Here is a 22,500-nt window from a genome sequence, read left to right as displayed (position 1 = left end):
CTATAAGCCGCCCTGAGCGGCATTGTTAAACCCTTTCACAAACGAACTACCAAATGGTTAACCCTTTCACTGCGACAATAACAAATGGTTAACCCTTTCACTGCGACAATACAGAATGTTAACCCTTTCACTGGCACACGACAAATGGTTAACCCTTTCACAACCACACTACCAAATGGTTAACCCTTTCACTGCGACAATACAGAATGTTAACCCTTTCACTGCCACACGACAAAGGGTTAACCCTTTCACAACCACACTACCAAATGGTTAACCCTTTCACTGCGACAATACAGAATGTTAACCCTTTCACTGCCACACGACAAAGGGTGAACCCTTTCACAACCACACTACCAAATGGTTAACCCTTTCACTGTGACAATACAGAATGTTAACCCTTTCACTGCCACACGACAAAGGGTTAACCCTTTCATTACCACACTACAGAAGGTTAACCCTTTCACAACCACACTACCAAATGGTTAACCCTTTCACTGCGACAATACAGAATGTTAACCCTTTCACTGCCACATGACAAAGGGTTAACCCTTTCACAACCACACTACCAAATGGTTAACCCTTTCACTGCGACAATACAGAATGTTAACCCTTTCACTGCCACACGACAAAGGGTGAACCCTTTCACAACCACACTACCAAATGGTTAACCCTTTCACTGCGACAATACAGAATGTTAACCCTTTCACTGCCACACGACAAAGGGTTAACCCTTTCATTACCACACTACAGAAGATTAACCCTTTCACTACCACACTACAGAAGGTTAACCCTTTCAATACCACACTACAGAAGGTTAACCCTTTCACTACCACACTACAGATGGTTAACCTTTCACTGCCACACTACAGAAAGTTAACCCTTTCACTACCACACTACAGAAGGTTAACTCTTTCAATACCACACTACAGAAAGTTAACCCTTTCACTACCACACTACAGAAGGTTAACCTTTCACTACCACACTACAGAAGGTTAACCTTTCACTACCACACTACAGAAGGTTAACCCTTTCACTACCACACTACAGAAGGTTAACCCTTCACTACCAGACTACAGAAAGTTAACCGTTTCACTGCCACACGACAAAGGGTTAACCCTTTCACTGCCACACTACAGAAGGTTAACCTTTCACTACCACACCACAGAAGGTTAACGTTTCACTACCAACTACAGAAGGTTAACCTTTCACTACCACACTACATAAAGTTAACCCTTTCACTACCACACTACAGAATGTTAACCCTTTCACTACCACACTACAGAATGTTAACCCTTTCACTACCACACTACAGAAGGTTAACCCTTTCACTACCACACTACAGACGTCTGTGACTGGGTTCTCCGCTGGGTGTGAGACCCGGCTGGGTGACTGGGTTCTCCGCTGGGTGTGAGATCTGGCTGGGTGACTGGGTTCTCCGCTGGGTGTGAGCCCCGGCTGGGTGACTGGGTTCTCCGCTGGGTGTGAGCACCGGCTGGGTGACTGGGTTCTCCGCTGGGTGTGAGCCCCGGCTGGGTGACTGGGTTCTCCGCTGGGTGTGAGCCCCGGCTGGGTGACTGGGTTCTCCGCTGGGTGTGAGCCCCGGCTGGGTGACTGGGTTCTCCGCTGGGTGTGAGCCCCGGCTGGGTGACTGGGTTCTCCGCTGGGTGTGAGCCCCGGCTGGGTGACTGGGTTCTCCGCTGGGTGTGAGCCCCGGCTGGGTGACTGGGTTCTCCGCACTGCGGGCGTGGCCCCGGTGGAGGCAGCACAGGTGAACGACGCCTCGGGGAGACGCTGTCCTCAGCCAGCAGAGACCACGGATTCCTGAACCAACATCTGTCAACGGCTTCGAGGCGAGCAGGCATGTCTCTGCGAACACGCACACGCCTGTACTGTACATACGAGCTACAGTACGGTGTTCTCGCTCTCCGGAGAACGCGGCAGGAACCCACAGAACTGGATCGACGACACGAGGTTCTGAATCCACCAGGTCTGGATTCTCAGTGGAGTCTGTGATCACTGTGATCTCTTCTGGGTCGATAGACGTCTTCTTGTTTTTGGTGACAGACGGTCACAAAATGGTTAATCCAGTCCAGAGGGGTAAACATATAACATGTCATCATCCCATAGACATGCATACATGTACAGTACACACAACCATACATACTGTACACACACACACACACACACACACACACACACACATACAGTACTGTACATATATAGGTACATGAAAACATTCCTATTTCAAAAGGCCTTTGATTGCTAGCTATTTCTTGTGATTTTATTTTTTTCTTGTGTTCTTGTTTTGACTTTTCTCTGTTTCTGCTATGTTTTATTTGTTATTGTCTTTTTTAACTATGTTTTAAACCCTGTAGCACTTTGGGATCCTAGTGAACGAAAAGTGCACTACAAATATAATTTATTATTATTATATATGCACACATACACAAGATTTGCACAAAGTTCTCTTTTACCTCCTATATTTATTTCAATCATACATAAAAAAAATTAGCCACTGTTTATACTGTATATATAGTCCTGTATATTGTGTGTACATCGTGTCCCATATGTTACTTATGTTTATAGTGTCCTATATGTTACTTTATGTTTATATTAGATTTTTTTATATACACCGTGGGAAGGGGGAAACGCAATTCCATTTCTCTGTATGTCTTGACATTATGAGAAGCGACAATAAAGCTGACTTTGACACACACACACACACACACACACACACACACACACACACACACACACACACACACACAGTACTTACATGCACACACATACGCACACACACACAGAATCAATGCGTTTGTGCTATAGCTACATGTCAGCCCAACCCTGGTGCAGAACCCCTCCGTCCTCAGTGTGTTGAAGCCTGACTGGTGAAGGTACTCACTTCTGGACACGCGGACCAGCTCTGCGACACTGAAGACTCCCGACTTGATGAAGCTGTCTTCCAAGTAACCTGTAGACACAAGGAACACAAGAGGGCGACACAAGTAAGAACGCATTCAGTCATAATCAGAGTTGTCGTAAATACTATACATATATATAAGATAAGATAAGATATTCCTTTATTGATCCCCTTGGGGAAATGCAGGCATCATAGCAGCACGGGGGAGGGGGGGTACAGGTAGTAGAAGACAAGATACAGGTCATAGAATTATAGTACAGTGGAGAAGTGAAAATTAAAATAGGCAGTGTAAACAATATAATAATAGAATTAACTCTGGACATGCGCATATGGAATATTTAGTTGTTGATGTTTTGTTTTGATATTTCTGTTGATGTTGGACAGTATGTCTGTAGTGAGTAGTCTGTAGTGAATAGTGAGTAGTGAGTACTGAGTAGTGAGTAGTCTGTAGTGAGTAGTCTGTAGTGAGTAGTCTGTAGTGAGTAGTCTGTAGTGAGTAGTGAGTAGTGAGTAGTCTGTAGTGAGTAGTGAGTAGTCTGTAGTGAGTAGTCTGTAGTGAGTAGTCTGTAGTGAGTAGTCTGTAGTGAGTAGTGAGTAGTCTGTAGTGAGTAGTCTGTAGTGAGTAGTCTGTAGTGAGTAGTCTGTAGTGAGTAGTGAGTAGTCTGTAGTTAGTAGTCTGTAGTGAGTAGTCTGTAGTGAGTAGTCTGTAGTGAGTAGTCTGTAGTGAGTAGTCTGTAGTGAGTAGTCTGTAGTGAGTAGTGAGTAGTCTGTAGTTAGTAGTGAGTAGTCTGTAGTGAGTAGTGAGTAGTCTGTAGTGAGTAGTCTGTAGTGAGTAGTCTGTAGTGAGTAGTGAGTAGTGAGTAGTCTGTAGTGAGTAGTGAGTAGTCTGTAGTGAGTAGTGAGTAGTCTGTAGTTAGTAGTGAGTAGTCTGTAGTGAGTAGTGAGTAGTCTGTAGTGAGTAGTCTGTAGTGAGTAGTGAGTAGTCTGTAGTGAGTAGTGAGTAGTCTGTAGTGAGTAGTTAGTAGTGAGTAGTCTGTAGTGAGTAGTGAGTAGTCTGTAGTGAGTAGTGAGTAGTCTGTAGTGAGTAGTTAGTAGTCTGTAGTGAGTAGTCTGTAGTGAGTAGTGAGTAGTCTGTAGTGAGTAGTGAGTAGTCTGTAGTGAGTAGTGAGTAGTCTGTAGTGAGTAGTTAGTAGTCTGTAGTGAGTAGTGAGTAGTCTGTAGTGAGTAGTGAGTAGTCTGTAGTGAGTAGTGAGTAGTATGTAGTGAGTAGTCTGTAGTGAGTAGTGAGTAGTCTGTAGTGAGTAGTTAGTAGTGAGTAGTCTGTAGTGAGTAGTCTGTAGTGAGTAGTGAGTAGTCTGTAGTGAGTAGTGAGTAGTCTGTAGTGAGTAGTCTGTAGTGAGTAGTGAGTAGTCTGTAGTTAGTAGTGAGTAGTCTGTAGTGAGTAGTGAGTAGTCTGTAGTGAGTAGTCTGTAGTGAGTAGTGAGTAGTCTGTAGTGAGTAGTCTGTAGTGAGTAGTGAGTAGTCTGTAGTGAGTAGTCTGTAGTGAGTAGTCTGTAGTGAGAAGTGAGTAGTCTGTAGTGAGTAGTCTGTAGTGAGTAGTGAGTAGTCTGTAGTGAGTAGTCTGTAGTGAGTAGTGAGTAGTCTGTAGTGAGTAGTGAGTAGTGAGTAGTCTGTAGTGAGTAGTGAGTAGTCTGTAGTGAGTAGTGAGTAGTCTGTAGTGAGTAGTCTGTAGTGAGTAGTGAGTAGTGAGTAGTCTGTAGTGAGTAGTCTGTAGTGAGTAGTCTGTAGTGAGTAGTGAGTAGTCTGTAGTGAGTAGTGAGTACTGAGTAGTCTGTAGTGAGTAGTGAGTAGTCTGTAGTGAGTAGTGAGTAGTCTGTAGTGAGTAGTGAGTAGTGAGTAGTCTGTAGTGAGTAGTCTGTAGTGAGTAGTCTGTAGTGAGTAGTCTGTAGTGAGTAGTGAGTAGTCTGTAGTTAGTAGTCTGTAGTGAGTAGTCTGTAGTGAGTAGTCTGTAGTGAGTAGTCTGTAGTGAGTAGTCTGTAGTGAGTAGTCTGTAGTGAGTAGTGAGTAGTCTGTAGTTAGTAGTGAGTAGTCTGTAGTGAGTAGTGAGTAGTCTGTAGTGAGTAGTCTGTAGTGAGTAGTCTGTAGTGAGTAGTGAGTAGTCTGTAGTGAGTAGTGAGTAGTCTGTAGTGAGTAGTGAGTAGTCTGTAGTTAGTAGTGAGTAGTCTGTAGTGAGTAGTGAGTAGTCTGTAGTGAGTAGTCTGTAGTGAGTAGTGAGTAGTCTGTAGTGAGTAGTGAGTAGTCTGTAGTGAGTAGTTAGTAGTGAGTAGTCTGTAGTGAGTAGTGAGTAGTCTGTAGTGAGTAGTGAGTAGTCTGTAGTGAGTAGTTAGTAGTCTGTAGTGAGTAGTGAGTAGTCTGTAGTGAGTAGTGAGTAGTCTGTAGTGAGTAGTGAGTAGTCTGTAGTGAGTAGTGAGTAGTCTGTAGTGAGTAGTTAGTAGTCTGTAGTGAGTAGTGAGTAGTCTGTAGTGAGTAGTGAGTAGTCTGTAGTGAGTAGTGAGTAGTATGTAGTGAGTAGTCTGTAGTGAGTAGTGCGTAGTCTGTAGTGAGTAGTTAGTAGTGAGTAGTCTGTAGTGAGTAGTCTGTAGTGAGTAGTGAGTAGTCTGTAGTGAGTAGTGAGTAGTCTGTAGTGAGTAGTCTGTAGTGAGTAGTGAGTAGTCTGTAGTTAGTAGTGAGTAGTCTGTAGTGAGTAGTGAGTAGTCTGTAGTGAGTAGTCTGTAGTGAGTAGTCTGTAGTGAGTAGTGAGTAGTGAGTAGTCTGTAGTGAGTAGTGAGTAGTCTGTAGTGAGTAGTGAGTAGTCTGTAGTGAGTAGTGAGTAGTATGTAGTGAGTAGTCTGTAGTGAGTAGTGAGTAGTCTGTAGTGAGTAGTTAGTAGTGAGTAGTCTGTAGTGAGTAGTCTGTAGTGAGTAGTGAGTAGTCTGTAGTGAGTAGTGAGTAGTCTGTAGTGAGTAGTCTGTAGTGAGTAGTGAGTAGTCTGTAGTTAGTAGTGAGTAGTCTGTAGTGAGTAGTGAGTAGTCTGTAGTGAGTAGTCTGTAGTGAGTAGTGAGTAGTCTGTAGTGAGTAGTCTGTAGTGAGTAGTGAGTAGTCTGTAGTGAGTAGTCTGTAGTGAGTAGTCTGTAGTGAGAAGTGAGTAGTCTGTAGTGAGTAGTCTGTAGTGAGTAGTGAGTAGTCTGTAGTGAGTAGTCTGTAGTGAGTAGTGAGTAGTCTGTAGTGAGTAGTGAGTAGTGAGTAGTCTGTAGTGAGTAGTGAGTAGTCTGTAGTGAGTAGTGAGTAGTCTGTAGTGAGTAGTCTGTAGTGAGTAGTGAGTAGTGAGTAGTCTGTAGTGAGTAGTCTGTAGTGAGTAGTCTGTAGTGAGTAGTGAGTAGTCTGTAGTGAGTAGTGAGTACTGAGTAGTCTGTAGTGAGTAGTGAGTAGTCTGTAGTGAGTAGTGAGTAGTCTGTAGTGAGTAGTGAGTAGTGAGTAGTCTGTAGTGAGTAGTGAGTAGTCTGTAGTTAATAGTGAGTAGTGAGTAGTGAGTATTCTGTAGTGAGTAGTCTGTAGTGAGTAGTGAGTAGTCTGTAGTTAATAGTGAGTAGTCTGTAGTGAGTAGGGAGTAGTCAGTAGTGAGTAGTCTGTAGTGAGTAGTGAGTAGTCTGTAGTGAGTAGTGAGTAGTCTGTAGTGAGTAGTGAGTAGTGAGTAGTCTGTAGTGAGTAGTGAGTAGTCTGTAGTGAGTAGTGAGTAGTCTGTAGTGAGTAGTGAGTAGTCTGTAGTGAGTAGTGAGTAGTCTGTAGTGAGTAGTCTGTAGTGAGTAGTGAGTAGTGAGTAGTGAGTAGTCTGTAGTGAGTAGTGAGTAGTCTGTAGTGAGTAGTCTGTAGTGAGTAGTGAGTAGTCTGTAGTGAGTAGTCTGTAGTGAGTAGTGAGTAGTCTGTAGTGAGTAGTCTGTAGTGAGTAGTCTGTAGTGAGTAGTGAGTAGTCTGTAGTGAGTAGTGAGTAGTGAGTAGTCTGTAGTGAGTAGTCTGTAGTGAGTAGTGAGTAGTCTGTAGTGAGTAGTTAGTAGTGAGTAGTCTGTAGTGGGTAGTGAGTAGTCTGTAGTCAGTAGTGAGTAGTCTGTAGTGAGTAGTTAGTAGTCTGTAGTGAGTAGTGAGTAGTCTGTAGTGAGTAGTGAGTAGTCTGTAGTGAGTAGTGAGTAGTCTGTAGTGAGTAGTGAGTAGTCTGTAGTGAGTAGTCTGTAGTGAGTAGTGAGTAGTCTGTAGTGAGTAGTCTGTAGTGAGTAGTGAGTAGTCTGTAGTGAGTAGTTAGTAGTGAGTGGTCTGTAGTGAGTAGTGAGTAGTCTGTAGTTAGTAGTGAGTAGTCTGTAGTGAGTAGTGAGTAGTCTGTAGTGAGTAGTGAGTAGTGAGTAGTCTGTAGTGAGTAGTGAGTAGTCTGTAGTTAGTAGTGAGTAGTCTGTAGTGAGTAGTGAGTAGTCTGTAGTGAGTAGTCTGTAGTGAGTAGTGAGTAGTCTGTAGTGAGTAGTCTGTAGTGAGTAGTGAGTAGTCTGTAGTGAGTAGTGAGTAGTCTGTAGTGAGTAGTGGGTAGTGAGTAGTCTGTAGTGAGTAGTGAGTAGTCTGTAGTGAGTAGTCTGTAGTGAGTAGTCTGTAGTGAGTAGTGAGTAGTCTGTAGTGAGTAGTGAGTAGTCTGTAGTGAGTAGTGAGTAGTGAGTAGTCTGTAGTGAGTAGTGAGTAGTGAGTAGCTGTAGTGAGTAGTGAGTAGTGAGTAGTGAGTAGTGAGTAGTCTGTAGTGAGTAGTGAGTAGTGAGTAGCTGTAGTGAGTAGTGAGTAGTGAGTAGTCTGTAGTGAGTAGTGAGTAGTCTGTAGTGAGTAGTGAGTAGTGAGTAGTCTGTAGTGAGTAGTCTGTAGTGAGTAGTCTGTAGTGAGTAGTGAATAGTCTGTAGTGAGTAGTCTGTAGTGAGTAGTCTGTAGTGAGTAGTGAGTAGTCTGTAGTGAGTAGTCTGTAGTGAGTAGTGAGTAGTCTGTAGTGAGTAGTCTGTAGTGAGTAGTGAGTAGTCTGTAGTGAGTAGTGAGTAGTCTGTAGTGAGTAGTCTGTAGTGAGTAGTGAGTAGTCTGTAGTTAGTAGTGAGTAGTCTGTAGTGAGTAGTGAGTAGTCTGTAGTGAGTAGTCTGTAGTGAGTAGTCTGTAGTGAGTAGTGAGTAGTGAGTAGTCTGTAGTGAGTAGTGAGTAGTCTGTAGTGAGTAGTGAGTAGTCTGTAGTGAGTAGTGAGTAGTATGTAGTGAGTAGTCTGTAGTGAGTAGTGAGTAGTCTGTAGTGAGTAGTTAGTAGTGAGTAGTCTGTAGTGAGTAGTCTGTAGTGAGTAGTGAGTAGTCTGTAGTGAGTAGTGAGTAGTCTGTAGTGAGTAGTCTGTAGTGAGTAGTGAGTAGTCTGTAGTTAGTAGTGAGTAGTCTGTAGTGAGTAGTGAGTAGTCTGTAGTGAGTAGTCTGTAGTGAGTAGTGAGTAGTCTGTAGTGAGTAGTCTGTAGTGAGTAGTGAGTAGTCTGTAGTGAGTAGTCTGTAGTGAGTAGTCTGTAGTGAGAAGTGAGTAGTCTGTAGTGAGTAGTCTGTAGTGAGTAGTGAGTAGTCTGTAGTGAGTAGTCTGTAGTGAGTAGTGAGTAGTCTGTAGTGAGTAGTGAGTAGTGAGTAGTCTGTAGTGAGTAGTGAGTAGTCTGTAGTGAGTAGTGAGTAGTCTGTAGTGAGTAGTCTGTAGTGAGTAGTGAGTAGTGAGTAGTCTGTAGTGAGTAGTCTGTAGTGAGTAGTCTGTAGTGAGTAGTGAGTAGTCTGTAGTGAGTAGTGAGTACTGAGTAGTCTGTAGTGAGTAGTGAGTAGTCTGTAGTGAGTAGTGAGTAGTCTGTAGTGAGTAGTGAGTAGTGAGTAGTCTGTAGTGAGTAGTGAGTAGTCTGTAGTTAATAGTGAGTAGTGAGTAGTGAGTATTCTGTAGTGAGTAGTCTGTAGTGAGTAGTGAGTAGTCTGTAGTTAATAGTGAGTAGTCTGTAGTGAGTAGGGAGTAGTCAGTAGTGAGTAGTCTGTAGTGAGTAGTGAGTAGTCTGTAGTGAGTAGTGAGTAGTCTGTAGTGAGTAGTGAGTAGTGAGTAGTCTGTAGTGAGTAGTGAGTAGTCTGTAGTGAGTAGTGAGTAGCCTGTAGTGAGTAGTGAGTAGTCTGTAGTGAGTAGTGAGTAGTCTGTAGTGAGTAGTCTGTAGTGAGTAGTGAGTAGTGAGTAGTGAGTAGTCTGTAGTGAGTAGTGAGTAGTCTGTAGTGAGTAGTCTGTAGTGAGTAGTGAGTAGTCTGTAGTGAGTAGTCTGTAGTGAGTAGTGAGTAGTCTGTAGTGAGTAGTCTGTAGTGAGTAGTCTGTAGTGAGTAGTGAGTAGTCTGTAGTGAGTAGTGAGTAGTGAGTAGTCTGTAGTGAGTAGTCTGTAGTGAGTAGTGAGTAGTCTGTAGTGAGTAGTTAGTAGTGAGTAGTCTGTAGTGGGTAGTGAGTAGTCTGTAGTCAGTAGTGAGTAGTCTGTAGTGAGTAGTTAGTAGTCTGTAGTGAGTAGTGAGTAGTCTGTAGTGAGTAGTCTGTAGTGAGTAGTGAGTAGTCTGTAGTGAGTAGTGAGTAGTCTGTAGTGAGTAGTCTGTAGTGAGTAGTGAGTAGTCTGTAGTGAGTAGTCTGTAGTGAGTAGTGAGTAGTCTGTAGTGAGTAGTTAGTAGTGAGTGGTCTGTAGTGAGTAGTGAGTAGTCTGTAGTTAGTAGTGAGTAGTCTGTAGTGAGTAGTGAGTAGTCTGTAGTGAGTAGTGAGTAGTGAGTAGTCTGTAGTGAGTAGTGAGTAGTCTGTAGTTAGTAGTGAGTAGTCTGTAGTGAGTAGTGAGTAGTCTGTAGTGAGTAGTCTGTAGTGAGTAGTGAGTAGTCTGTAGTGAGTAGTCTGTAGTGAGTAGTGAGTAGTCTGTAGTGAGTAGTGAGTAGTCTGTAGTGAGTAGTGGGTAGTGAGTAGTCTGTAGTGAGTAGTGAGTAGTCTGTAGTGAGTAGTCTGTAGTGAGTAGTCTGTAGTGAGTAGTGAGTAGTCTGTAGTGAGTAGTGAGTAGTCTGTAGTGAGTAGTGAGTAGTGAGTAGTCTGTAGTGAGTAGTGAGTAGTGAGTAGCTGTAGTGAGTAGTGAGTAGTGAGTAGTGAGTAGTGAGTAGTCTGTAGTGAGTAGTGAGTAGTGAGTAGCTGTAGTGAGTAGTGAGTAGTGAGTAGTCTGTAGTGAGTAGTGAGTAGTCTGTAGTGAGTAGTGAGTAGTGAGTAGTCTGTAGTGAGTAGTCTGTAGTGAGTAGTCTGTAGTGAGTAGTGAATAGTCTGTAGTGAGTAGTCTGTAGTGAGTAGTCTGTAGTGAGTAGTGAGTGGTCTGTAGTGAGTAGTCTGTAGTGAGTAGTGAGTAGTCTGTAGTGAGTAGTGAGTAGTCTGTAGTGAGTAGTCTGTAGTGAGTAGTCTGTAGTGAGTAGTGAGTAGTCTGTAGTGAGTAGTGAGTAGTCTGTAGTGAATAGTGAGTAGTCTGTAGTGAGTAGTCTGTCGTGAGTAGTGAGTAGTCTGTAGTGAGTAGTCTGTAGTGAGTAGTGAGTAGTCTGTAGTGAGTAGTGAGTAGTCTGTAGTGAGTAGTGAGTAGTCTGTAGTGAGTAGTCTGTAGTGAGTAGTGAGTAGTGAGTAGTGAGTAGGGAGTAGTCTGTAGTTAGTAGTCTGTAGTGAGTAGTGAGTAGTCTGTAGTTAGTAGTCTGTAGTGAGTAGTGAGTAGTGAGTAGTCTGTAGTTAGTAGTGAGTAGTCTGTAGTTAGTAGTCTGTAGTGAGTAGTGAGTAGTGAGTAGTCTGTAGTGAGTAGTGAGTAGTGAGTAGTCTGTAGTGAGTAGTGAGTAGTCTGTAGTTAATAGTGAGTAGTGAGTAGTGAGTATTCTGTAGTGAGTAGTCTGTAGTGAGTAGTGAGTAGTCTGTAGTTAATAGTGAGTAGTCTGTAGTGAGTAGGGAGTAGTCAGTAGTGAGTAGTCTGTAGTGAGTAGTGAGTAGTCTGTAGTGAGTAGTGAGTAGTCTGTAGTGAGTAGTGAGTAGTGAGTAGTCTGTAGTGAGTAGTGAGTAGTCTGTAGTGAGTAGTGAGTAGTCTGTAGTGAGTAGTGAGTAGTCTGTAGTGAGTAGTGAGTAGTCTGTAGTGAGTAGTCTGTAGTGAGTAGTGAGTAGTGAGTAGTCTGTAGTGAGTAGTGAGTAGTCTGTAGTGAGTAGTCTGTAGTGAGTAGTGAGTAGTCTGTAGTGAGTAGTCTGTAGTGAGTAGTGAGTAGTCTGTAGTGAGTAGTCTGTAGTGAGTAGTCTGTAGTGAGTAGTGAGTAGTCTGTAGTGAGTAGTGAGTAGTGAGTAGTCTGTAGTGAGTAGTCTGTAGTGAGTAGTGAGTAGTCTGTAGTGAGTAGTTAGTAGTGAGTAGTCTGTAGTGGGTAGTGAGTAGTCTGTAGTCAGTAGTGAGTAGTCTGTAGTGAGTAGTTAGTAGTCTGTAGTGAGTAGTGAGTAGTCTGTAGTGAGTAGTGAGTAGTCTGTAGTGAGTAGTGAGTAGTCTGTAGTGAGTAGTGAGTAGTCTGTAGTGAGTAGTCTGTAGTGAGTAGTGAGTAGTCTGTAGTGAGTAGTCTGTAGTGAGTAGTGAGTAGTCTGTAGTGAGTAGTTAGTAGTGAGTGGTCTGTAGTGAGTAGTGAGTAGTCTGTAGTTAGTAGTGAGTAGTCTGTAGTGAGTAGTGAGTAGTCTGTAGTGAGTAGTGAGTAGTGAGTAGTCTGTAGTGAGTAGTGAGTAGTCTGTAGTTAGTAGTGAGTAGTCTGTAGTGAGTAGTGAGTAGTCTGTAGTGAGTAGTCTGTAGTGAGTAGTGAGTAGTCTGTAGTGAGTAGTCTGTAGTGAGTAGTGAGTAGTCTGTAGTGAGTAGTGAGTAGTCTGTAGTGAGTAGTGGGTAGTGAGTAGTCTGTAGTGAGTAGTGAGTAGTCTGTAGTGAGTAGTCTGTAGTGAGTAGTCTGTAGTGAGTAGTGAGTAGTCTGTAGTGAGTAGTGAGTAGTCTGTAGTGAGTAGTGAGTAGTGAGTAGTCTGTAGTGAGTAGTGAGTAGTGAGTAGCTGTAGTGAGTAGTGAGTAGTGAGTAGTGAGTAGTGAGTAGTCTGTAGTGAGTAGTGAGTAGTGAGTAGCTGTAGTGAGTAGTGAGTAGTGAGTAGTCTGTAGTGAGTAGTGAGTAGTCTGTAGTGAGTAGTGAGTAGTGAGTAGTCTGTAGTGAGTAGTCTGTAGTGAGTAGTCTGTAGTGAGTAGTGAATAGTCTGTAGTGAGTAGTCTGTAGTGAGTAGTCTGTAGTGAGTAGTGAGTAGTCTGTAGTGAGTAGTCTGTAGTGAGTAGTGAGTAGTCTGTAGTGAGTAGTCTGTAGTGAGTAGTGAGTAGTCTGTAGTGAGTAGTGAGTAGTCTGTAGTGAGTAGTCTGTAGTGAGTAGTGAGTAGTCTGTAGTTAGTAGTGAGTAGTCTGTAGTGAGTAGTGAGTAGTCTGTAGTGAGTAGTCTGTAGTGAGTAGTCTGTAGTGAGTAGTGAGTAGTGAGTAGTCTGTAGTGAGTAGTGAGTAGTCTGTAGTGAGTAGTGAGTAGTCTGTAGTGAGTAGTGAGTAGTATGTAGTGAGTAGTCTGTAGTGAGTAGTGAGTAGTCTGTAGTGAGTAGTTAGTAGTGAGTAGTCTGTAGTGAGTAGTCTGTAGTGAGTAGTGAGTAGTCTGTAGTGAGTAGTGAGTAGTCTGTAGTGAGTAGTCTGTAGTGAGTAGTGAGTAGTCTGTAGTTAGTAGTGAGTAGTCTGTAGTGAGTAGTGAGTAGTCTGTAGTGAGTAGTCTGTAGTGAGTAGTGAGTAGTCTGTAGTGAGTAGTCTGTAGTGAGTAGTGAGTAGTCTGTAGTGAGTAGTCTGTAGTGAGTAGTCTGTAGTGAGAAGTGAGTAGTCTGTAGTGAGTAGTCTGTAGTGAGTAGTGAGTAGTCTGTAGTGAGTAGTCTGTAGTGAGTAGTGAGTAGTCTGTAGTGAGTAGTGAGTAGTGAGTAGTCTGTAGTGAGTAGTGAGTAGTCTGTAGTGAGTAGTGAGTAGTCTGTAGTGAGTAGTCTGTAGTGAGTAGTGAGTAGTGAGTAGTCTGTAGTGAGTAGTCTGTAGTGAGTAGTCTGTAGTGAGTAGTGAGTAGTCTGTAGTGAGTAGTGAGTACTGAGTAGTCTGTAGTGAGTAGTGAGTAGTCTGTAGTGAGTAGTGAGTAGTCTGTAGTGAGTAGTGAGTAGTGAGTAGTCTGTAGTGAGTAGTGAGTAGTCTGTAGTTAATAGTGAGTAGTGAGTAGTGAGTATTCTGTAGTGAGTAGTCTGTAGTGAGTAGTGAGTAGTCTGTAGTTAATAGTGAGTAGTCTGTAGTGAGTAGGGAGTAGTCAGTAGTGAGTAGTCTGTAGTGAGTAGTGAGTAGTCTGTAGTGAGTAGTGAGTAGTCTGTAGTGAGTAGTGAGTAGTGAGTAGTCTGTAGTGAGTAGTGAGTAGTCTGTAGTGAGTAGTGAGTAGTCTGTAGTGAGTAGTGAGTAGTCTGTAGTGAGTAGTGAGTAGTCTGTAGTGAGTAGTCTGTAGTGAGTAGTGAGTAGTGAGTAGTGAGTAGTCTGTAGTGAGTAGTGAGTAGTCTGTAGTGAGTAGTCTGTAGTGAGTAGTGAGTAGTCTGTAGTGAGTAGTCTGTAGTGAGTAGTGAGTAGTCTGTAGTGAGTAGTCTGTAGTGAGTAGTCTGTAGTGAGTAGTGAGTAGTCTGTAGTGAGTAGTGAGTAGTGAGTAGTCTGTAGTGAGTAGTCTGTAGTGAGTAGTGAGTAGTCTGTAGTGAGTAGTTAGTAGTGAGTAGTCTGTAGTGGGTAGTGAGTAGTCTGTAGTCAGTAGTGAGTAGTCTGTAGTGAGTAGTTAGTAGTCTGTAGTGAGTAGTGAGTAGTCTGTAGTGAGTAGTCTGTAGTGAGTAGTGAGTAGTCTGTAGTGAGTAGTGAGTAGTCTGTAGTGAGTAGTCTGTAGTGAGTAGTGAGTAGTCTGTAGTGAGTAGTCTGTAGTGAGTAGTGAGTAGTCTGTAGTGAGTAGTTAGTAGTGAGTGGTCTGTAGTGAGTAGTGAGTAGTCTGTAGTTAGTAGTGAGTAGTCTGTAGTGAGTAGTGAGTAGTCTGTAGTGAGTAGTGAGTAGTGAGTAGTCTGTAGTGAGTAGTGAGTAGTCTGTAGTTAGTAGTGAGTAGTCTGTAGTGAGTAGTGAGTAGTCTGTAGTGAGTAGTCTGTAGTGAGTAGTGAGTAGTCTGTAGTGAGTAGTCTGTAGTGAGTAGTGAGTAGTCTGTAGTGAGTAGTGAGTAGTCTGTAGTGAGTAGTGGGTAGTGAGTAGTCTGTAGTGAGTAGTGAGTAGTCTGTAGTGAGTAGTCTGTAGTGAGTAGTCTGTAGTGAGTAGTGAGTAGTCTGTAGTGAGTAGTGAGTAGTCTGTAGTGAGTAGTGAGTAGTGAGTAGTCTGTAGTGAGTAGTGAGTAGTGAGTAGCTGTAGTGAGTAGTGAGTAGTGAGTAGTGAGTAGTGAGTAGTCTGTAGTGAGTAGTGAGTAGTGAGTAGCTGTAGTGAGTAGTGAGTAGTGAGTAGTCTGTAGTGAGTAGTGAGTAGTCTGTAGTGAGTAGTGAGTAGTGAGTAGTCTGTAGTGAGTAGTCTGTAGTGAGTAGTCTGTAGTGAGTAGTGAATAGTCTGTAGTGAGTAGTCTGTAGTGAGTAGTCTGTAGTGAGTAGTGAGTGGTCTGTAGTGAGTAGTCTGTAGTGAGTAGTGAGTAGTCTGTAGTGAGTAGTGAGTAGTCTGTAGTGAGTAGTCTGTAGTGAGTAGTCTGTAGTGAGTAGTGAGTAGTCTGTAGTGAGTAGTGAGTAGTCTGTAGTGAATAGTGAGTAGTCTGTAGTGAGTAGTCTGTCGTGAGTAGTGAGTAGTCTGTAGTGAGTAGTCTGTAGTGAGTAGTGAGTAGTCTGTAGTGAGTAGTGAGTAGTCTGTAGTGAGTAGTGAGTAGTCTGTAGTGAGTAGTCTGTAGTGAGTAGTGAGTAGTGAGTAGTGAGTAGGGAGTAGTCTGTAGTTAGTAGTCTGTAGTGAGTAGTGAGTAGTCTGTAGTTAGTAGTCTGTAGTGAGTAGTGAGTAGTGAGTAGTCTGTAGTTAGTAGTGAGTAGTCTGTAGTTAGTAGTCTGTAGTGAGTAGTGAGTAGTGAGTAGTCTGTAGTTAGTAGTGAGTAGTGAGTAGTCTGTAGTTAGTAGTCTGTAGTGAGTAGTGAGTAGTGAGTAGTCTGTAGTGAGTAGTCTGTAGTGAGTAGGGAGTAGTCTGTAGTTAGTAGTCTGTAGTGAGTAGTGAGTAGTGAGTAGTCTGTAGTTAGTAGTATGTAGTGAGTAGTGAGTAGTGAGTAGTCTGTAGTTAGTAGTCTGTAGTGAGTAGTGAGTAGTCTGTAGTGAGTAGTGAGTAGTGAGTAGTCTGTAGTGAGTAGTGAGTAGTGAGTAGTGAGTAGTCTGTAGTTGGTAGTCTGTAGTGAGTAGTCTGTAGTGAGTAGTGAGTAGTCTGTAGTGAGTAGTGAGTAGTGAGTAGTCTGTAGTTGGTAGTCTGTAGTGAGTGGTGATTAGTCTGTAGTTAGTAGTCTGTAGTGAGTAGTGCGTAGTGAGTAGTCTGTAGTGAGTGGTGAGTAGTCTGTAGTTAGTAGTCTGTAGTGAGTAGTGAGTAGTCTGTAGTTGGTAGTCTGTAGTGAGTGGTGAGTAGTCTGTAGTTAGTAGTCTGTAGTGAGTACTAGTAGTGAGTAGTCTGTAGTGAGTAGTCTGTAGTGAGTATTCTGCAACACTCAAGTTCAACACTGTTTGATGAACAACGTTACTGACCCTTAGCTGCCGTAGTTGTACCCTTCCTGCTGACTTGTACAGAACTTCTTGTCGCTTTGGATAAAAGCTTCAGCTAAATTACTAAATGTAAATGTATTTCCTGAAAAATTACGCGCACTAGATTTGCACGACTGCATGTTGGGGAAACACTATTTTACAGATTTGTCAATTAAATTAACTAATGGATTTTAGTCCTGTACAAAGCTACCACTATGACTTCAACGACTGAGAACGTCTATAGTGGAGGACAGTTGTGGTCAAAACTCGCTGTATACTATTAGACTGTATACTATACACTGGATACTATTAGACTGTATACTGTACACTGTATACTATTAGACTGTATACTATACACTGGATACTATTAGACTGTACACTGTATACTATTAAGACTGTATACTGTACACTATATACTATTAGACTGTATACTATTAGACTGTATACTGTACAGTGTATACTATTCGACTTTATACTGTACACTGTATACTATTAAAGGTAATTGGAACATTTTACAGATTATGTTCTGGATGACGTGACAGCAGATGTGGATCAATGAAGATGAAGAGCAACACAGCTTGTCAGGCATGAACTTTTAGTATTATGAGTATAGAGCTAGTAGTATTATGAGAACAGAGAGCTAGTAGTATTATGAGTACATAGAGTTAGTAGTATTATGAGTATAGAGCTAGTAGTATTATGAGTACATAGAGCTAGTAGTATTATGAGTATAGAGCTAGTAGTATTATGAGTACATAGAGCTAGTAGTATTATGAGTATAGAGCTAGTAGTATTATGAGTACATAGAGCTAGTAGTATTATGAGTATAGAGCTAGTAGTATTATGAGAACAGAGAGCTAGTAGTATTATGAGTACATATAGCTAGTAGTATTATGAGAACAGAGAGCTAGTAGTATTATGAGAACATATAGCTAGTAGTATTATGAGTACATAAAGCTAGTAGTATTATGAGTATAGAGCTAGTAGTATTATGAGAACAGAGAGCTAGTAGTATTATGAGTACATATAGCTAGTAGTATTATGAGAACAGAGAGCTAGTAGTATTATGAGTACATATAGCTAGTAGTATTATGAGTACATATAGCTAGTAGTATTATGAGTACATATAGCTAGTAGTATTATGAGAACATATAGCTAGTAGTATTATGAGTACATATAGCTAGTAGTATTATGAGTACATATAGCTAGTAGTATTATGAGAACATAGAGCTAGTAGTATTATGAGTACATATAGCTAGTAGTATTATGAGTACATATAGCTAGTAGTATTATGAGAACATATAGCTAGTAGTATTATGAGTACATATAGCTAGTAGTATTATGAGTACATATAGCTAGTAGTATTATGAGAACATATAGCTAGTAGTATTATGAGAACATAGAGCTAGTAGTATTATGAGTACATATAGCTAGTAGTATTATGAGTACATATAGCTAGTAGTATTATGAGAACATACAGCTAGTAGTATTATGAGAACATAGAGCTAGTAGTATTATGAGTACAGCTAGTAGTATTATGAGTACATTTAGCTAGTAGTATTATGAGTACAGAGAGCTAGTAGTATTATGAGTACATATAGTAGTATTATGAGTATAGAGCTAGTAGTATTATGATAACATATAGTAGTATTATGAGTACATCTAGTAGTATTATGAGAACATATAGCTAGTAGTATTATGAGAACATATAGTAGTATTATCAGTATAGAGCTAGTAGTATTATGAGAACATATAGCTAGTAGTATTATGAGAACATATAGTAGTATTATCAGTATAGAGCTAGTAGTATTATGAGTACAGCTTGTGGTATTATGAGTACATAGAGCTAGTAGTATTATGAGTACATAGAGCTAGTAGTATTATGAGTACATATAGCTAGTAGTATTGTGAGTATAGAGCTAGTAGTATTATGAGCATAGAGCGAGTAGTAGTATAAGTACATAGAACTAGTAGTATTATGAGAACAACAGGTTCTAGCACCTACTCTTTAACTCTTAATCCGTCCACCGAACACACAAGTTAACCTTAAATGACTGTCAATATTGACACTGGCGTGCCGTGCCAGGCCTGGCAGTCTGTGGGGTGTAGAGACTGTATACAATGTTGAGGCCAAGCAAGGATCCGCCTTAATCAGAAGCTGTCAGTCAAGTGAAAGCCAGACAAGTCATTGACACCCAAATGGTTCCGTGGCCTTTGATGTGCTGTCGAGGCCAGGCGTGCCAGAGGGGAGCGGGTGGCTAGATTGGCACCTACAAAGCGGCATTCCTCCGCCGCGCCAACGGCGTGCACGGGGGGACCGGTGCCGCGGCCTCCGGGCTCCCTGACTCATTGGCTCGCCGGCGTGTTGTTCTTGGCAGAGCCGCGCAGGCAGAACCGGCTCTTGAGGTAGAAAGCTAATTATGCTTCCAACTATTTTCATTCCTGGCTGATGACGACGCGAGGCGCAGGTCAGTCCGGGGGAGTTCCTCTGCTCACGAGCCGCGCTGGGAGAGGGAGGCCTGGCTGAGGGAGAGGGAGGCCTGGCTGAGGGAGAGAGAGGCCTGGCTGAGGGAGAGGGAGGCCTGACTGAGGGAGAGGGAGGCCTGACTGAGGGAGAGGGAGGCCTGGCTGAGGGAGAGGGAGGCTGACTGAGGGAGAGGGAGGCCTGACTGAGGGAGAGGGAGGCCTGACTGAGGGAGAGGGAGGCCTGGCTGAGGGAGAGGGAGGCCTGACTGAGGGAGAGGGAGGCCTGACTGAGGGAGAGGGAGGCCTGGCTGAGGGAGAGGGAGGCTGACTGAGGGAGAGGGAGGCCTGGCTGAGGGAGAGGGAGGCCTGACTGAGGGAGAGGGAGGCCTGGCTGAGGGAGAGGGAGGCCTGACTGAGGGAGAGGGAGGCCTGACTGAGGGAGAGGGAGGCCTGGCTGAGGGAGAGGGAGGCCTGACTGAGGGAGAGGGAGGCCTGACTGAGGGAGAGGGAGGCCTGGCTGAGGGAGAGGGAGGCTGACTGAGGGAGAGGGAGGCCTGGCTGAGGGAGAGGGAGGCTGACTGAGGGAGAGGGAGGCCTGGCTGAGGGAGAGGGAGGCCTGACTGAGGGAGAGGGAGGCCTGGCTGAGGGAGAGGGAGGCCTGACTGAGGGAGAGGGAGGCCTGACTAAGGGAGAGGGAGGCCTGACTGAGGGAGAGGGAGGCCTGACTGAGGGAGAGGGAGGCTGACTGAGGGAGAGGGAGGCCTGACTGAGGGAGCCTGACTGAGGGAGCCTGGCTGAGGGAGAGGGAGGCCTGCCTGAGGGAGAGGGAGGCCTGACTGAGGGAGAGGGAGGCCTGACTGAGGGAGAGGGAGCCTGGCTGAGGGAGCCTGGCTGAGGGAGCCTGACTGAGGGAGCCTGACTGAGGGAGAGGGAGCCTGACTGAGGGAGCCTGACTGAGGGAGCCTGACTGAGGGAGCTGCCAGTTAAAGAGGAACCACCTCCGATGGAAGTATACAGACAAAAGAATTCATCAAAATTATTACTCTTACTTTTGTAACGGTAACCTTTCTATTACTTTTGTAACAACTATACATTTCACTTAGTACTTAGGAGAAGTATAGGTACTGATGTGAAAGATCTACTTCAATAGAAGTAGAATGTTACTTGTTCGTCTGGTAATTCGGAGGTTCCCAGTTCGATTCCCACTCCTCCCGGGGCGGGCAGCGTGTCGAAGTGTCCTTGAGCAAGCCACTTGACCCCTAATTGCTCCCCATGATCAGGTTGGCACTGTGCATGTTTGCCTCCGCCATCTGTGTGTGAATGTGTGAGTGAATGGGTAAAATGTGACAAACAAATTGTATTATATATATATTATATAAATGCGCCATTTACCATTTACTCAAGAGTAAAACTTATAAAAACAACAATATAAGATATTATCGACCGGGGGGGGGAGCTGGAAAGTACAGTATGTTGCAGCTTTTATTTTGAAACTCTGACCTGGAAGTGTAACTGTTGTTGTCGCTGGCGGAACACAGGCTTCTGCTACAAAGCTACGACCCCTGCACCCTCTTGGGGGAAGATTCAAGCCTTTTGATTCCAGCTTCCAATCAGAATTGATCAAAAAATGTAAACCAGAGAATCGTCGCATTATTTTCGCCAAACGAGAGCCAAGGTTTTCTCCACTAAGTTAGGCTGCATGGGGTGATGCTATGTACAGGGTCAGAAGCAACAGTTGTGATTGGAGGATCAAGAAAAGAGGGCGGGGCTTGACACAGGCCAATGAAGTGGGAAATACAGTAAAGGTGGCAGAGAGAAGATCTGGGAATAAGGGTGTTTTCAAGTTCAGACATAATAAGGCAAAAATAGGATAATGGTAATTTTGGGAAACAGGAATTCTGTGAGTCCAAAAAGTACAATGACATCACAAGTTTGAGTGTTTGCTGGACCGAAGGAATAACATGTAATGTAGTATTCCATTTTAAAGGTGCAGTAACTTTCACTGCATATCTGTCTTATTAATAATAATAATAATAATAATAATAATAATAATAATAATAATAATAATAATAATAATAATAATAATAATAATAATAATAATAATAATAATAATAATAATAATAATAATAATAATAATAATAATAATAATAATAATAATAATAATAATAATATATTTAATTTTAAAATAGTGCCTTTCTCAAACCCAAGGAGAGTGTACAGCGTAACATAATATACATGGACTAAAAACAGCTCCTACCTCTCAGCTAGAACTTAAAAACAGGCATCTGGCCAACCACTAAACAGAAATGTGAGTACACACACCTGTTACTCTATTTCGTTAGCACTCAAAGTGATTATAATTTTTTGCATTAGTAACATCAGAATGTTATCTTTCAAAAGAGACCAGATTCATGCATGTGCTATAAGTATAAAGTATAAAGCAAAGCTTTGCAAAAAAAGGTATGCAGTCAGTCATCAAGAACTAAAACAAAAATGGCCCCGTTTTTGCCAGATGCTTATCGGGTTAAACGTTTGCCTTTAAAAACGCCACATGTTTTAACAGTTCATGCCATCGCTTCCCTCGGAGGGACAACTCTGACAATATTTCCAAATTGGAGAGAAAACTAAATCTGTGATGTCACCCGGATGGGGGGGGGGGGGGGGGGGTCACCGTTACCATAATAAACGGGGCAGCGACTTCGCAGGGCTATAAAACGTGACGTCAGGCACCCAGGTGACATTCATGTTTTTAGTATTAGTATTGGTATCTAGTACTTCTAACCAGTTTGAACCAGTACCAGCCAGTCTGAACCAGTCTGAACCAGCACCAGCCAGTCTGAACCAGTCTGAACCAGCAGCAGCCAGTCTGAACCAGCAGCACCAGTCTGAACCAGCAGCAGCCAGTCTGAACCAGTCTGAACCAGCAGCAGCCAGTCTGAACCAGTCTGAACCAGCAGCAGCCAGTCTGAACCAGTCTGAACCAGCAGCTCGTCTGGGTGTAGGAGCTCACGTGAAGCACGCAGCCTGCAGGTAACAGGGTTCAGGACGGACAAAGCCTCCTTGGTTATTGGGAGGATATGGTGAACACAGGCCACGGGGTCCGCAGGGAGCTGTACAGGAACAATGGGGCGCTGACAGGAGAGGTGGGGGGGGGGGGGGGGGCTGGTACTGTACATACCTGGAGGGTTCTTGCCTGGCTCATTGTTACTCGGACTTCCTGACTGCCGAGAGTCTGCAGAGAGAGAGAGGGAGAGGGAGAGAGAGAGAGAGAGACAGAGAGAGAGAGAGAGAGAGAGAGAGAGAGAGAGAGAGAGAGAGAGAGAGAGAGAGAGAGAGCGAGAGAGAGAGAGAGAGAGAGAGAGAGAGAGAGAGAGAGAGAGAGGGAGAGGGAGAGAGAGAGAGAGAGAGAGAGAGAGAGAGAGAGAGAGAGAGACAGAGAGAGAGGTTTTAAGTGCCAGGCATGAGGATATTGAGCAACATCTTTATCCAAACATCTATTACTTTCAGCGAGGCGTCCATTAGTTTCAGCCGCGATTTCAGTGAAGGTATTAAAGTGCTTGTACTGAACAGCAGTCATATGCTGTTGGAATGTCTTTATTTATGACCATATTCCTACTGGGGGGTGGGGGTGGGGGGGGGTACTGGCAGACCGGGCGCCTGGTGCCCTGCTGTCTATTCTAAACATCATGTAAATCCCCTTCACTTCTGTGTAGCGCACCCCGTCCCGGAACCTGCACACTGTATTCCTCCTGCCCCCAAATGATCTGGCCTCGACGGAGCAGTCAGGGAGGGGTGAGCAGCTAGCTACCTGCGACTAGCATGCTACGTCTGTTGTTTTATGTTTGGTGTGTGTGTGTGTGTGGGGGGGGGGTCGGGGGGGTTAAGGAGGGAGACCAACTTTACGATAAATCAGGCGACACAGATGAGAGAGATAGCAGAGAGAGAGCAGAGAGGAGCAGAGAGAGTAGAGAGAGAGTAGAGAGAGAGAGCAGAGCGAGAGCAGAGAGAGAGCAGAGAGAGAGAGTAAAGAGAGCAGAGAGAGTAGAGAGAGAGAGAGAGCAGAGAGAGAGAGAGAGTCAGAGAGAGTAGAGAGAGAGAGTAGAGAGAGAGAGCGAGAGAGAGCAGAGGAGAGAGCGGAGAGAGAGCAGAGAGAGTAGATAGAGAGTAGAGAGAGAGAGCAGAGAGAGTAGAGAGAGAGCAGAGAGAGAGAGTAGAGA

General features: G+C 43.6%; 1 protein-coding gene across 1 annotated transcript in view; it reads right to left on the bottom strand.

Annotated features, from left to right (window-relative positions):
* Positions 1–22,500, bottom strand: part of LOC311247781 (uncharacterized protein) — a 46,334-nt gene that overhangs the window by 7,440 nt on the left and 16,394 nt on the right. The window contains exons 3-5 of the mRNA XM_084338778.1: positions 21,462–21,515; positions 2,844–2,971; positions 1,341–2,047 (exon numbers count right to left, since the gene is read on the bottom strand). Coding sequence (XP_084194904.1) covers positions 1,341–2,047; positions 2,844–2,971; positions 21,462–21,515 — 889 coding nt within the window. The remainder of the gene's footprint in view (positions 1–1,340; positions 2,048–2,843; positions 2,972–21,461; positions 21,516–22,500) is intronic.

This window comes from Notolepis coatsorum, assembly GCF_963971535.1.
Source record: "Notolepis coatsorum genome assembly, contig: SCAFFOLD_541, whole genome shotgun sequence".
Lineage (NCBI taxonomy): Eukaryota > Metazoa > Chordata > Actinopteri > Aulopiformes > Paralepididae > Notolepis > Notolepis coatsorum.
The sequence above is the reverse complement of the archived record's forward strand: the minus strand, read 5'-3'. Positions and strand labels throughout refer to the sequence as shown.